Source organism: Taeniopygia guttata, chromosome 30, assembly GCF_048771995.1.
Source record: "Taeniopygia guttata chromosome 30, bTaeGut7.mat, whole genome shotgun sequence".
Taxonomy (NCBI): Eukaryota; Metazoa; Chordata; class Aves; order Passeriformes; family Estrildidae; genus Taeniopygia; species Taeniopygia guttata.
This window is the reverse complement of record NC_133055.1, coordinates 4,500,853-4,517,142: the sequence shown is the minus strand read 5'-3', so window position 1 is coordinate 4,517,142 and position 16,290 is coordinate 4,500,853. Positions and strand designations below refer to the sequence as shown.

Here is a 16,290-nt window from a genome sequence, read left to right as displayed (position 1 = left end):
CACCAGGCCGCAATCAGCCAAATGAGAAATGGTGTGACCTGCAGCACAGACTTGCTTGAGCATTTCAGCAGCACAGCTCAAGTTTGCAGAGTGTACACCTCCAAGGTAAAACATGCCACCACCCAAAACATAAACTTGTTCAGTAACTTCTGAAATGAAATCAATCTGGAATGACCCCAAATGACGTTTTGCAGCTTGCTCAAGCTGTAGCTCAGCCCTTCTCTGAACTGTTCTCTCCCCCACCTTCCTTTTACTTCCCAACTGCTCCCTCTTTTCCCCCAGTGAGTTCCCAGCCCATTCCAGTCTCCATCACACTGTTGCCTTCCTTGGTGCCCCTCACCATGAGGAAAGCCGAGCCCCAGGCTTAGGGACTCATCCTGTCACTGGCTGAGGAGCAGCAATGTCTCAGAGGTCCGGTGGGATTTTAGTGTCATTCAGAGCTGCTCTCCAGCCCCCAGCTCTCCTCACTGCTGAGTTCCCGCTCCCTTTTCCTCGTCCTTGCAGCAGGATGAGCTCTGTGAATCCCCTTGAGCCTCCCCACTCTTCCCAGCCCACGCACCCACCTCAGTTAGGCTGAAGCTGCAGCTTCTCTGTCTCCTCTGGCACACCAGTGCAGTCCCCTGTGCGGGGAGCCCCAGCCCCAGAGCACAGCACTCAGCAGTGCAGTCGGGGCTGGAGCAGCTGCCCCGCAGCCCTGGCTTGGCTCTTTGTGGCAGGGAATGCTCCCTGTGTGCAGCTGTCCCTGCAGGATGGCCCCAGGGCAGAGCCCAGCCGGGCTCCCCCTGCACCCCCTGAAGCTTGGGGCAGACAGTGGTCCCAGAGCTGAGGTTCACGGGGAGCACCCGGAGCTGTGCCTCGCACTCTGGTGCCGTGTCACAGTCTCGTGTGCAGGGGCAGCTCCAGGGCCTTCTTCCTCTTCCTCCACCCAGGCCAGCTTGGGCACTCTCGGGGGTCTCTGCTCCATGTCAGTGACTGGATCTGTGGCTACTTGCAGGAGAGATGCCTCAGAAAACTCCGAGTCAGCAAGTCCTGCTTTCGTGCCTGGAAGGCACCTTCAAGAGAGAAGCCTCAGGAAGGCTCAGGACAGCAAGTCCTGCACTCTGGTCTCGAGGGCTCCTGCCACAAGGACAGGAGACTCCTGTCAAGGATTGTGCTCTGGCCTCGAGGGCACCGGCAGCAGGGATGGGAGATGCCTCCGGGGCACCAAGTCCCACACTCTGCCCTCGAGGGCATCTGCAGAAGAGAAGCCTCGGGAAGGCCACGGGTCAGCAAGTCCTGTGGTCTGGCCTCGAGGTCAGCTGCAGGAATAATACCTTGGAAAAGCTCCAGGTCTGACACGAACGAGTGCGCTGTGCGGGGGCTCCTCACAGCACTGCTCTGTCCCGTCCTGTCCTGTCGCGTGCTCGGAGCACTGTGGCGTGGTCTTGTCACCACCAGCTCCTGTGTCACCATGTGTCACAAAGGACCCTTGGATACCCTGTACCATTCCATTCCATGGTGACCATGCTGCAGCGTGTCACAAAGGGCCCTTGGATACCCTGTCCCGTTCCATTCCACGGTGACCATGCTGCACCGTGTCACAAAGGGCCCTTGCACACACTGCCACCTGCCCTGGGGCCACCCCCAGCCCCCCAGAGTGGCTCAGGTTGGAAGGAATGCCTTGCCCCAAGTGTGTCAGACAGCCCAACAGGATCTTTAGGAACGGCTCAGACCATCAGCAAACGCTGCCCTGCTCTGCGGGCTCAGAGCAGCAGGAGCCCCCAGGGCTGCCGACGCAGCCGCGGCGGGAAGGGCACGGGGCCCTGCACAGAAGCTGGCACGGCCTCCTCGGGACATGTCCCACGTGGTGGCCATCCTAAGCACGGCCGTGTGACACAGACCAGGAACGTGTGGGCCAGGGCAGGAATGCTGATCTGACCCTGGGGCCCGGGGAGCGCTGACATCAGCCGCTGAGGCACAGTCCCCGCCGAAGCAGAGTTCCCCCGAGCCCTGGCAGCACCGGTGCCCGTCTGCTGCCCCAGAAACCTGTGCCCCAAAAGGGCTTCTCTGCCAGAGGGCAGCCAAACCTGGTGAGTGTTGCAGCATTTTTCAGAGAAAGAGGACATGAGTTATGAGAGTTGAGCTACTCCAGTCTAGGCCTCAGATTTGGGCCTTGTGAGGCCTTCAAGCCTCTGACGCAGTTAGAAATTCAGAGCTTGTGGCACAGATAGAAATAGTATTAAGGTGTGACGGGAACCACTGGGCTGTCTGGGTGTGAATTAGTATACGTTTATAGTGTAAGGCTCAAGCCACTTTAAGGAAAAGGTAAGCAATGTTAGCCTATCAATCAGAGTGCCTTTGTTTCTGTAAACGATGTAGAAGCTTATATAAACTACCATCTTATCTCGAATAAACAGAGAACATTTGATTAACCACATTGGTTCAGATCTGCGTTTGTCTTGTCCAGTTTCCCGTTTTCCTGAGATTCCCTGGCTTTTGGTGTGCACTGGGGGCTGTGCTCTGTCCTACAGGGGCTGTTGGTAGCAGCACCTGGAGCAAGTGGTGGCAACACTTGGTGCGTGTCAGATGTTGTTGCACCTTCCCGGAATGATTTTTTCATGGAAGGGATTAGCAGCAGCACAGAAACACCAACAGCTACTCAACTTCACAGGACAAAGAGAATCCACCAAAACACTGTCATGTTTCCTTGTGCTTTTGTGTCTTTCTTGCACTCTGAAAGAAAAATAATTAGCCCAAGCCCTGCTATTCAAATCTCCAGCTGCTGTGTGTCTTCCTGTGGCAGGTCACGTGCAAACACAACTGGCTGCCTGCTCAGCTCGGCACTGGACGGCCACAAACAGGGAGGGCCCTGGTGAATATCTCTTTGGTCTGGTGGGGCAGCGAGGGCACAGGAGACAAAGACTGCTCCTCCCATGTTCTTGGGGCAACAGAGAGATTTTATTTCCCAAGCCCCCCCTCACACAGGGCTGCCGTAGTGCTCTCTTTTCCCCCTCTTGGTCCCAGCTAGCTCCGTGGGGGGAGGCGAGCGCGGGCAATTTCCGTCTTTTCTGGCGAGCCCTCGCGGGCGTCGGCTGGTGCTACGTGGGTCTGGGAGCAAAGGGCGAGTCCTGCGGCGAATAAAAGGAGAGAGACTTTTCTCCTGGTGGCAGAATCCCGCTTTATTGCGGCTTGGTTGGGAAAGCAAAAACCAAAAAGGCTGCGGCGTGCCGCGCTGGAGTTTGTTTGTGCCGCCTTGCCGGTCAGGGGCGGGGCGGCGTGCTCCGGAGCTGGCCGCGAGCCAGGGGAGGCGGCGCGCGGGGCCGCGGCGCTGTGGCAGACACACGCGAGTGCCGCGGCGGCAGCGGCCGCAGTGGCGGAGCGGAGCGGCCGCGGCAGGGTCATCCGGAGCGGCAGTGGCGGCGGCGGCGGCGGCGGCGGCAGCAGCACGCAGGGGCCGGCAGAGAGAAAAGCCACGGCGGGGGAGCGGGGCGGCAGCAGCACGCAGTGGCCGGGCGAGAGAAAAGCCCGGGGCGTCTCCAGCCCGCGGGTTAAGTACCAAACAGGGGAAACCCGGGGCAGCCAATGGGGTAACGCCACGGGGGGTCTGAGGGCAGTGGGGTGCAGGGGTACATCCAATGGGGGATGGACAGGTGGAGGGTCCCAGGGCGTCTGCCGACCCCGCGCGTGACTGACAGATGGCCTGAGATGTAAACACAATGACTCTGCACTTTCCCGGGAAGGCAAACCGCGGGGACAGATGGGAAAACCCGGGGGGTCGCTACAGAGCGCGGGGGGGGTACATGGAACGAAATTATACATAATAAAACATATAATAACACAATTCCACAACTCCCTCTTCTGTTTTTCAAAAGAAAAGAACGGAAAATAACTTAAATGGGAGATTTTACAGTCCTGTTCCCCATCGTTGAACCCGATGTCTTCTGGGTGTTCTGCTTGGTGCTTTTCTGGCTGTTTGCGCTGAGCGGTGTCAGCTCTGATGGGGCGGCGAAGACGGCGTGGCCGATGTGCACGGTGGAATTGATGGCCTTTACATTACTAAAACTTATAATAAGAACAATGAGTGTTCTGAAATGGATTGGATTTGACCTGTGAGGCTTCATCCTTCAAAGCGACCTTAGCCAGTCACTTGCGAGAGGGATGAAGCTTGCATCTGGAAAACAACATGAACATTAATTAGCATTCCAGGGAGGGGAGGTTTAAATCAAAAGGGAAGAGTGAGTCCAGGGAACTGGATGGTGAAAGGGAAGGCTCTGAAAGAGAAGGTGTTGAATTGAAAAGGAAGGGAGGAGACTTTCTCCGTCTGCGGAGGGCTGCATGCTTCACCTGAGGACCTTTTTTCTTATTAGTCTGGTGTTTGGGGACATATGGCCGGACAAATTTGGACGGGACCCATCTCAGGCCTGAGGGCGTGGACACGCAAGCGTATCCCCGTCCCCAGGTGACTAACTCGTGGGGCCCTTCCAGCTGCCAAGTCTCCGGATTGTTGATGAGCACTGGCAGTTTTTCCCTAACCTTGCTCTGCCCGTGGTTGCCAAAGTGCCTAGTGATTGGTGGGTTGAGGTTTTCAAAAGAACAATTTAGGAAATTCAGTGTAAAGAGGGCACGCGCGAGTCGAACTTGGGGGGATTCAACTTTCATAGTTGGTGTTTGTTGTTTCAGCATACGTTTGAGACTCTGATGAGTCCGCTCCACCACGGCTTGACCTGTCGGGGAATATGCGATGCCAGTTTTGTGTTCTATTCCCCATTGCTGCAGGAAGCTGGCAAATCCCTTGGATGTGTACCCGGGGGCATTATCTGGTTTTATCAATTTTGGGACGCCCAGCATAGCGAAGGCCTGTATCAAATGCTTTTCAATGTCTTTGGCCTTCTCCCCTGCGTGGGCAGAAGCAAAGACTGCCCCAGAGAAAGTGTCTACAGAGACATGGACATACTTCATCCTCCCAAAGGAATGGATGTGAGTAACATCCATCTGCCATACCTCGCAGGACTTCAGACCCCTAGGGTTTGCCCCTGAGCTCACCGATGGTAGGGGGAGCGACTTACAGGATGGGCAGGTGGCCACAATGGCTCTGGCTTGGTCACGGGTGAGGTGGAATTGCCAGACCAGCCCGGGCGCATTCTGGTGGTAAAGCTGGTGGCTGATCTTAGCTTGCTGGAACTTATCTGGGAGCGGTGCTACCTGAGCCGGGGCGGCAGCGAGAGAATCGGCACGCCGATTGCCCTCGGCCAAAAACCCTGGCAAGTTGGTATGTGACCTGATATGCATCACGTAAAAGGGTTGCTCTCGGTGGGAGACTAGCTGAATCAGTTTCGAGAGCAATTTGTGCAGGGCTTCGTTGGACACACCCTGCAGGACAGCATCCTGCACTCTAGACACTACGCCAGCTATATATGCCGAATCGGTTACCAAATTAAAAGGTTCAGAAAATCGCTCAAAGGCTCTGACGACAGCCGCCAACTCAGCAATTTGAGGGGAGCCTTCCACCTCCACAACATCTGTCTCCCACTGCTGCATCTGGGGGTCTTTCCAAGTTATCACAGACTTGTGAAAACTCCCAGACGCGTCTGTAAACACTGTCAAGGCTTTGAGTGGCTTTTTGCTCTGAATTTGTTTGATGGACAATGCGAATTGAATTTCTGATTCGAAAATTTTGTGGGCTGGTCTCAAAACTGAAATTTTGCCTGTGTAGCTGTCTAGAGAGAACTGCAGGGATTCATTTTCCTGTAACAGGTGTTCTAGCATGGCCTTGGTGAATTGGCCTGATTCCAATTTGATGGGAATGTGACTGCATTCAAAGTCACATCCAGCTAGCTCTCGGATCTGCGCTCTTGCTTTGTGGATCAGTTCCGCTACTAACTCCTGTGGCCTTGTCATTCTCTTGGACCGATGGTGACTTAGGAAGACACATTCTATGATGGAGAGTGGGTCCCTTCAGTCTTGGCCCTTGCCCTTCCCTGGGGTGTCTGTCCATTGAAATATCACACCATGGAGGTGTGGCAGCCTGCCCAATATGATGAATTTAAAAGGCAGGTCCGGATCATACCGGTGGGCCTGTCTGGCAGACATTGTCTCCTGGACCCTAGTCAAAGCTGCCTGGGCCTCTGGGGTGAGTTCCCTGGGAGAACTCGGCCCCCCTCCCCCTTTCAATAAATCGAAAAGAGGGGCTAGGTCTCTGTTTGTAATGCCTAGCCATGGCCTCACCCAGTTCAAAGAACCGCACAGCTGCTGGACGTCTGCTAGGGTCCCAATTTTGTTTTTGATGGCCAATTTTTGCGGGGTGATAGACCGCTTGGTAATTTCCAAACCTAGGTACTTCCAGGGTGGCATCTTTTGAATTTTGTCCTCTCGCAGCTCGAACCCTGCAGCAACCAACGCATCGGTTGTCAGGTTAAGCGTGTGTGTAAGGAGATCGTCATTGGGAGCACAAATCAAGATATCATCCATATAATGCTGGATGATCACGCCCTCGGTGGCTGTACGGACTGGGGTCAGCAATGAAGCTACGTACCGCTGGCAGATGGTGGGTGAGCATTTGAGGCCCTGTGGCAACACTCGCCAATGGTACCGCTCCATTGGGGCTTCTCGGTTGACGGACGGAACCGAGAAGGCAAAACGTGGTGTGTCTTCAGGGTGGAGTGGGATATTAAAGAAGCAATTTTTTATGTCAATTACGGCCAATTCCCAATCTTTGGGTAACATTGTGGGGGACGGCATCCCTGGTTGGAGGGGACCCATATTTTCGATCACATTGTTGATGGCACGGAGGTCGTGGAGCAGCCGCCATTCGTCTTTGCCTGGTTTTTCAGGACAAAGACGGGGGAATTCCAAGGAGATGTTGTTTCTTGGATATGTCCCTTGGCAAGTTGCTCTGCCACGAGCTTTTGGAGCGCTTTTAATTTTTGTTTATTGAGCGGCCACTGCTCTACCCAGATCGGAACATCAGAAAGCCAATTCAACTTTTGGGTAGGACGCTCCTCAGTGACCGCTGCCCGAAAAACCTGGGGGGTAGGAATGGTCAATGTGACCCCCCACTGGGCCATCAGGTCCCTTCCCCACAGGGGCTCCGTGTAATCCAGAAAAAACGGACGCAGGTAAGCTGTTTGTCTGTTTGGCCCCTCAAATTTGATGATGTTTTTAGATTGTTTTGCCAATTGTGCCCCTCCAACACCTTGAATGTGTCCAGCCACGTCCTGTAACTCCCAACGCGACGGCCAATCCCGTGAGGGAATGACTGTGACGTCTGCCCCTGTGTCCAAGAGGCCGTTAAGCCACTTGTGCTCACCGCCATTCCACATGTAACATGCAATTTTGGGTCTATCCTTTCCAATTACCTGGGCCTGACACACCTCGTAGATCTTCTCTGCGGTTTTCATCCATAGGTCTCCTGGGTAGATGGGGGTCCCAGATACAGGTATGGTTTGGGCGATGATTTGCCCTTTGGGAAGGTAGACTGGCGGGTGAGCACAGTGCAGCCACAGCACCAGATGTTTAGGGTTTGCAGATGTTAGGTTGGGTGCGATAGTGATGTCGAGTGGCGTGTATTTTGTGTCCCCAAGGACAATGTACTTACTGTGGAGTTTTCTCCAGGTCCCTGGGTCCTGTGTGTCGACCGTGACAAAGTGCCAATTGCTGTCCCTGAGCAGTAGGGGTTCGGTTAGGGCCAACCTGTATGGAGAGAAGTTGGACTGGGTGTTAAGGATGGGCCTGGGATGGTTGGGGTCCCGACCAATCCATGCCTGTGAGATGAAATTCCCGACTCCCCCCACGCAGGCTGGTTCACCAGCTCTTGTTCCCCTATTGTGCACTCCAGAAATGTCATGTGTGGTATTAGAGTTATTGTCCTCAGGTGGGTATGCTAATGTGTTGTCCCTCCTGCCCCCTGCTGTTATGTTTCCCACCAAATTTGTGTCCTCACGCAGGGAGGGACTGCGCTGGGAAATTAGTTTTTTGATTGTCCCCCTGGGTTGAAGGCACCTTGCTTTTGCTGTTGGTTTTTAAAACATAAGAAGTCCTCTTTGAGGGGGCAGTGAGATGCCCAGTGTCCTTTCTTATTGCAGAGGTTGCAGAGCTTTCCTGGGTGGTAACCTTTGGGTGGTGGCCCAGTGAAGCGGCGTGCAGGAGCTGGGGCCGCGGATGGCGTGTGGGCTTCGGCGAAGGAGACTCTCTGTGATGGCGTTTGGGGTGTCCCCTGAGGGTCCTTTGATGGCAGGGTGACCCTTTGAGCGCACACGTCCAGCATGTCTTGGAGTGTTGGCTCTGGGTCGAGGGGCAGGCTCAGCATTGCCTGTCTGCAGGCCTCATTGGCGTTCTGCAGGGCGATCTGCTTCACCATGCCGTGCCTCAATCCCTCCTCTGGAACCTGTGCTTCAGCTGCCCTGTACAACCTGTCTATGAAACTAACGAAAGAGTCCTGTGTCTCCTGCTTGAGAGAAAAACAGTTAACAACAGGACCACTGGGTCTTAACTTAAAAAATGCTTTTTCTGCCGCCTTGGCAGTTGTTGCCAGTGCCCCTCTTGGAATCTTTTCCGCCTGTGTTGTTGCCACGTCCCACTCCCCCATCCCGCACAGATGATCAATGGTTAACATGCCTCCATCGGTGTCAGAGGAGGTCTCGGCTTTTGCCCAAAGCTGGGGTAATGCATCTCGTACCTCCCGCCTCCATGTGGATTCCCATACCAAAAACTCAGCTTGAGTAAGCAAGCACAAAAACAGACCGCGCATGTCAGCAGGGACGTACTCGTTGGAGGAAAGTGTGACTTTTAACAGCCCCCTAAAGTATTCACTTTCCCGGCCAAACTCCTTTTGGGCTTTGCAAACATCCCTAATCACAGCCTGTGGGATAGGGGCCCACTGTGCAAGGGGTCTGCCCCTCTGCAGCGGCGTGTAGGTGACCGGTGCAGCAGAAAAGGCAAGCGGGGGTTGCGGCAGGTCGCGGCTTCCCCCCTCCCCCCACTTCCTCTTGCTCCCCCCCCCCCCCTCGGGAATCGAGGCGTGGGAACCAGAGGGTGGGTCGTGGGAACGGAGGCAGGACCAGGGCTAGGGGGTGTGGCTGGTATTACCTCACCCCTAGGGGCGGGGTCGGAGAGAGGACTGCTGAATGATTCATTAGGGGAGATGCCAGAAGGGGGTAGAGGGGAGGAGTGGGTGGAGAAGTCTCGGGAGTGGGAGGGGTTGTCTGTAGGGCGAAAGGGGTTGTTGGGAGACAAAGCACGGAGGGAGGGGGATGGGCATGCCATGCGGTCCCCTCCATCTTGTGCCCTGGGGCAGGGAAGGGGATTATTTTGGGAAAGGTCAGGGAAAGGTTGTGGAGAGGGATCTGGGATTTTAAAACTCACAACTTTACTACTATGGAGCAGGACTGTACAAAGAGAGGAACTTTGGGGAGGGGAAGGGTGCAGGGCAATGCCAGCATTGTTCTGTGATGGAACCTGGGGGTTGACAGAGAGGCCAGAATCTGCCTGCGGCTGGTTTTGCCGGGATGCCTGTCTGAGAATCCCCAGGCTAGGGAGAGAGGGATAGGAGAGGGAGTTTGGGGGATTTGGGGGGCTTGGGGGGCAGCATTCGCCCTGGGGTGGCTCTGGCTTCCCTTCGCAGTTATTTTTGACAATATTTCTCAATTGGATTGCCAGATAGATGAAAATTGAGAGGGACTGGTTGTCCTTTTGAGCAATTTCTTTTTCAACTCGGTCCCAGAATTGAATTTGGTACAAATTTGCCTGCGAGATGTCCTGGAAGGACTGCAGAAGCCACTGGGCAAAACGCTTAACGTCTGACTTTTTACATCTCTTTCCTCCCCCAACTAAAGATCCTAGGATTTGAACGTAAATTCTCTCGTGCGACACAGACAATTTTGCACCCATTATGTCGATGTTAAAGTGTGTCGCGAACCTCGCGGCTGGTAAAATAACAAAAGAAAAAAAAATACCTCTATCGGAAAGCTAGGTAGCCTGCCCTTACACACTCCCTGCAGCGGGAGACAAAATGTGGGATCTTATCGCCCCTTTGTGGGAGAAAGAGAAACCCACCCCAAAAGGAGAAGGGCGTACCCAGCCCAGGAGACCCCGGTAACTCACCACGGGTCCAGCGACGTCCGAAGGCGAAACGAAAAGTCCAGCTGCGAAGTTTTCGCCGTGGGGGGACCGAACTTCAGCGGTGCAAGCCAAAGCTGCCAGTCCAAGCCCTCTGGAAGCCCTGGCTCCTTAAAATGGAACCGCAGCTTGCGAGGGTGTTGTAATGTCCACGAGGTAAATCCACCAGCCTCTTGGGGCTCAGCGGTCCTCAGTCCGTGGCCTGGAGCTCCCAAGCCCCACGTTGGGCGCCACAACTGCCGTAGTGCTCTCTTTTCCCCCCCTTTGTCCCAGCTAGCTCCGTGGGGGAAGGGGAGCGCAGGCAATTTCCGTCTTTTCTGGCGAGCCCTCGCGGGCGTCGGCCGGGGCTCCGTGCGTCTGAGAGCAGAGGCGTGTCCCGCGGCGAATAAAAAAAGAGAGACTTTTCTCTCGCAGGCAGAATTCCGGTTTATTGCAGTTTGGCTGGGAAAGCAAAAACCGAAAAGACTGCAGTGTGCCGCGCTGGAGTTTGTTTGTGCCGCCTTGCCGGTCAGGGGCGGGGCGGCGTGCTCCAGAGCTGGCCGCAAGCCAGGGGAGGCGGCGCGTGGGGCTTGCGGCGCGGCGGCCGACTCACGCGGGTGCCGTGGCGGGAGCAGCGGCCGCGGTCGCGGAGCGGAGCAGCCGCAGCAGGGTCGTCCAGAGCGGCGGCGGCAGCGGCAGCAGCAGCAGCACACGGGGGCCGGCAGAGAGAAAAGCCGCGGCGGGGGAGCGGGGCGGCAGCAGCACGCAGTGGCCAGGCGAGAGAAAAGCCCGGGGCGTCCCCAGCCCGCAGGTTAAGTACCGAACAGGGGAAACCCGGGGCAGCCAATGGGGTAACGCCATGGGGGGTCTGAGGGCAGTGGGGTGCAGGGGTACATCCAATGGGGAATGGACAGGTGGAGGATCCCAGGGCATCTGCCGACCCCGCCGCGTGACTGACAGATGGCCTGAGATGTAAACACAATGACTCTGCACTTTCCCGGGAAGGCAAACCGCGGGGACAGATGGGAAAACCCGGGGGGTCGCTACAGAGCGCGGGGGGTGTACATGGAACGAAATTATACATAATAAAACATATAATAACACAATTCCACACCTGAGGGACACCTGAGGGACACCTGAGTGACACCTGGCAAACCTGGCACACCTGGGCACAGGTACATCACACCTGAGTAACACCTGAGTGACCTCTGGACACAGGTGATGTCACACCTGGGTGGGTGCAGGGAGACAGAGCCACCTGTGCAGGGACACGGTCATGTCACGTGTATGACATCATCAAACCTGGGGGATGAGACAACTGGGGAGGGGGGGAACATCACAACATCACAGCTGCTGAGGTGACACACACAGCAGGAGCCCCAAGGAACACCTGGATCCCCCCAAATTACACCTGGGATACCCCCAAAACCACCTGGAAATGCCTCAGGGACACCTGGATCAACCCTGGGACATCTGAACTTCCCTCAAGGACACCTGGATCCCCCCAGAAACCACCTGGGCCTACCCAAAAACCACCTGGACCCACCCAGGATCTCCTGGACCCACTCAGGGACAGCTGGACCCGCCCCCCAAACTCACTGGGACCCCACTGTAACTCACCTGGATCCCCCTCTAAATCCACCTGGGAACCCCAAAAGGCACCAGGACTCCCCCAAAACCCACTTGGAGCCACCCAGGAACACCTGGGATCCCCCAAACTTATTCGGACCAGCCCAAAGCCCACCTGGAGCCCCCAAAATCACAGGTGTGGTCCTGCTCCCCCACTCCCCTGGGTTTGAATTTTTGGGTCGATTTGTGGCGATTTTTGGTTTCCATTGATAAAAATCTATCCGGGGGCAGGGCCAAGGCTCTTTTGGGGCGGGGTTTTAGGACGGGGCGGGGCCAGAACCCGGAGCTGAGAACTGGGAAAGGTGGGGCCTGAGGGGGCGGGGTGCTCGGTGGGCATGTCCAGCAGCAAGGGGCGGGGCCAAAACACGGGGCGGGGTCTAAAGAGGGTGTGGTCAGTGTCTGGGAGTTCGTCCTGCCCGCTCCCACCCCTTCAAATTCCCCCAGACCCTCCCTCACCGCCCCTCGCCCACCCATGGGACACACCCCGAAACCTCCCCAGGCACTCCCCTCTCGGCCCCCCCGAGCTGTTTTCACCTGGCAACCCCCAAATCTTTGGGAATTCTCACTTGGGACCCCCTAAAGCTCACCTGCACCCCTCCAAAATCTCCTCAGGACCCCGCAAACCTCACCTGGAACCCTCCAAACCTCACCTGGAACCCCCCAAACCTCACCTGAGATCTCCAAACCATTCCTGGGATCCCTAGACCTCACCTGGGCAGCTGGGAAACCCCAAATCACCGGGAATTCTCATCTGAGACCCCCCAAACCTCACCTGGGACCCCCCCAAAGCTTCACCTGGGACCCCCCAAACCTCACATGGGACTCCCCAAGCCACACCTGGGACCCCCTAAAGCTCACCTAGGACCTCCCCCAAACTCTCCTCAGGACCCCCCAAAAGCGGCCCAAGGTGGGGCGGGGCCGGGGCGATGACGTCACCTCTTCCTGTTTCCCCTCTCCAGCCGCGCCGCAGTCCAGCGAGTCCCCAACTGTCCCCGGCCGTGTCCCCTCCCCGGAGTGTCCCCAGCGGCCATGGAGCCCCGCGAGGTGTGATAATCCCGGCGGGGGGGTGGGAGGGGACAGGGGAACACAGGGGTGGCAGAGGGGTGGAGGGGACAGGGTGGGACAGTGGGAGACAAGAGGGTGACAAAAGGGACAGAGGGGACAGCAGAGCCCTCCAGGGAGGGGACAAACGGGACCACAGGACGGCACAGGGGCCACTGTAGGAGGCCACAAGTGCCACCAGGCCCCTGACACCTCTCCTGTCCCCTCCCCAGCTGTCCCCCCACCAGCTGCTGGAGGTGATGGTGGCCGTGGTGGCCACACTGGGCGAGCTGGTGGCCACCCTGAGAGAACTGATGGCCACCGTGGCCAGGCCGCACAGGGACGTGCTGCTGGCTGTGTCCCCAGAGTTCCTGCGGGTGGCTGTGGGGACCTTGATCTTTCACCTCCAGGACGCCCTGCGCCACTACTGTGTCCCCTCCCTGGGCCACTGCCCTGTCCCCTCCCTGGGCTGGACCCTGGCCAACCTCGGGGACACCCCAGGGACCACCTGGGCCTGTGTGAGAGCCCTGGCCAGCGCCAGGCGTGTGCTGGACAGGCTCATGGACAGCTGGGCCCAGCTGGCCAAGGCAGCCACCGAGCTCCGCGACGCCTGCAGGGATGCGGCCACCGGGAGGGGACAGCGGCTGGAGCTGTACCTGGGGCTGCTGGGGGACTTGGTGGCCGCGTGTGACAAAGCCACCGCCTTCCCCCGGGAGCTGCAGCGCCGGCTCAGGGACATCGAGGCTGCCCTGGAGGGGACAACGGAGTTGTCCTGATTTCCGTGCGGCCTTGGTGGTCACAGCGGCCGAGGCTGAGCAGCTGTGGGAGGCCAGTGCCCGCCTGGCCATGTGTCACCTGCTGGGGACACTTGGGGACATCAACACCCTCTTCTTCTGTCCCTCTCCTGGCCACGGTGGCTGTGCAGTGGCCGAGCGGTGCCAAAGAGCCATGGAGGACATCCCGAGGCTGCTGTGCACAGAGCAACATCACCACTGGGCCGTCATCAGGCCGGTGTCACCTCGGCAGAGACTCGGGGACATTCTGAGGGCACTTTGGGAGCACTTGGGGACACTTTGGGAAGGTGTGTGGCAACGCTGGTGGGGGCGGGGGGTGAACGAGCCTCCCCTCAGTGCCTTGCAGGAGACCCGGCTGTGATTTGGGGGCCGGGGGGGTCCCCAGGCAGCCCCCGCTGCTGAGCACTAACCCTGCCCCGGGGGGCGCCAGGACCCCCCAAAAACCACACCCGCACCTCCTTCAGTGCCCCCGAACCCCCCTCGAGCACTGACCCCCCTCACCGGGCACTGGGACAAGTGGAGACCCCCTCTCGGTTTTCTGGGGGTCGAGATGACCCCGAGATTGTGAAAAGTCCTTTTCTCCCAGCCCGCGCAGGCAGAGAAGGAGTCGAGATGCGGAGCTTTGCTTCTCAGGGCTGTTTATTGTCCCTTTTCTCTAACAGCTTTGTCCGCTCTGCTGAGCTCTGTCTAGCAGGTCGGTCTGTGGCAGTCTCCCTGCCCTCAGGGCGCTGTTTGCCTTCTACACTAAAAACTACCTGTACTGTATTTACAATAACGTGCCAATATCTATCATTTCTGTTGGACAGTGTGTCTCTACCTTCAACCAACAGAAAAGTGTCACCATCACAGCAAGACACAGAGGAAAAAAAGAAGGAGAAGAAGGTCAGGACACACCCAGATCCCTCCACCTTGTCCCATTGAACCCCATATTTTAAAATGTTAAAATTCTACTTTTCCACCCTGTGTTAATTCACCTAGCATGCTACTCAAACCCTTGTGCCTTGTAATTCCTCATACAAAGTTGGCAATTTTCTCCAGGGGCTAAAACCAAAGCCACCGGTGTTCTTGACACCATGCCAAGGTCTCCGAGGCCCCTGCCAGGGTCTCGAGCCATCCAGGGCAGCCAGAGGGATGTCCTGGATTCTGACACCCCCCAATTACCGAGCAGTGGGAGCCCACCGGGCACTGCCCCCCCCGCCCCAAGCACCCGGATAGGGACCGGACCCCCCTCGAACCCTGGGAACCCCACAAGCACCGGGACCCCCCAGGCAGCGCCACCCCCGTGCACTGGGACAGGGACTGGGCCCCCCTCGTGCACCGACCCCGCCGAGCACTGGGCCCGGACCCCCTTTGTGCCCCCATCCATGACGGAGGTTCCATCCCCTCCGCTTTGACCCCCCCAGAGCCGCGGGACCCCCAGGAACAGTGCAGGAACTGTGGGGGACCCCAAAGCTGGGGGGGCACGGGGGGTTCACCAGCACTAGGGGAGTCCCTTAGGGTTTGGTCCTTTCCCCCCCCATTATCTCCCAAGGCCCCCTATTATCATCAGGGTCCCCCCCAATTTACTGGGATCCCCCCATTCACTGCTTCCCCCCTTCATCAAGCCCCCCAAATCGCTTGGAACCCCCAAGCTATGAGCCCCCCCCAGTGCACCAGGACCCCCCACTCACCTCCCATCCCCCATCCATGGGAACCCACCCAAATCACAGCAGCACAAGGAGAAGAAGCCAACACCTTCCCCACACCCAGCATGGATCACCAGGACCACGGATCAGCAGGGCTCTGCCCCACAGGGGTCACTGGGGATCATCCAGCCCGGATCCTCCCATAGGGGATGGAGCTGGAGCAGCGCACCAAGCTCTTCCCTCACTCTCTTCCCTCACTCCAAGCTCCTCCCTCACTCCAGGCACTCACAGGGCTTCAGTTAGTGGTGCCTCCGTTGGTGCCGGGTCAAGTGAGAGCTCCTGGAGAATCCCTTCCCACACTTCCCACACTCGTAGGGCCTCTCCCCGGTGTGGATGCGCCGGTGTACGGTGAGGGTGGAGTTGTGCTTGAAGCCCTTCCCGCAGTCTGGGCAGCGGAAGGGCCTCTCCTCTGTGTGAATCCGCTCATGTTTGAGGACATCAGAGCTGGTCCGAAACCTCTTCCCACACTGGGGACACTCGTAGGGCCTCTCCCCGGTGTGGATGCGCTGGTGTGTTCTCAGGTGTGAGCTCTGCCCAAAGCTCTTCCCACATTCCAAACACTCATAGGGCCGTTCCCCGGTGTGGATCACCTGGTGCTTGATCAGGCCAGACTTGTGTCTGAAACCCTTCCAACACTTCCCACACTCGTAGGGCCTCTCCCCGGTGTGGATGTGCCGGTGCATGGTGAGGTTGGAGTTTTGCTTGAAGCCCTTCCCGCAGTCGGGGCAGCGGAAGGGCCTCTCCTCTGTGTGAATCTGCTCATGTTTGAGGACATCAGAGCTGGTCCGAAACCTCTTCCCACACTCCCCACACTCGTAGGGCCTCTCCCCGGTGTGGATCCTCTGGTGCCGGATCAGGTTGGAGCTCTGACTGAAACCCTTCCCACATTCCAAGCACTTGTGGGGCTTCTCCCTGACATGAGGCTTCTCCACCAGCTTCGAGCTCCGGCTGGATCTCCGCCCGCCTTCCTGGCTCAGGGGGGCTCTTTCCTCCCCGCAGCTCCCTGGGCTGGGTTTGCAGCTTCTCCTCCTGCAGCATCTCCGGGGCTTTTCCTCGTCCTCCATCCAGAC

The 16,290-nt window shown here is 57.6% G+C and overlaps 3 protein-coding genes across 4 annotated transcripts in view; 1 reads left to right on the top strand and 2 right to left on the bottom strand.

Moving 5' to 3' along the window:
• LOC140680884 (uncharacterized) overlaps window positions 1-16,290 on the top strand; it is a 421,560-nt gene that overhangs the window by 111,869 nt on the left and 293,401 nt on the right. The window lies entirely within an intron of this gene.
• The window catches only part of LOC140680909 (uncharacterized), a 692,735-nt gene that overhangs the window by 656,026 nt on the left and 20,419 nt on the right, over window positions 1-16,290 (bottom strand). The gene's annotated exons all lie outside the window — the stretch shown is intronic.
• The window catches only part of LOC140680876 (uncharacterized), a 570,776-nt gene continuing 569,826 nt past the window's right edge, over window positions 15,341-16,290 (bottom strand). The window contains exon 17 of the mRNA XM_072919761.1: window positions 15,341-15,914. Coding sequence (XP_072775862.1) covers window positions 15,460-15,914 — 455 coding nt within the window. The 3' untranslated portion in view covers window positions 15,341-15,459. The remainder of the gene's footprint in view (window positions 15,915-16,290) is intronic.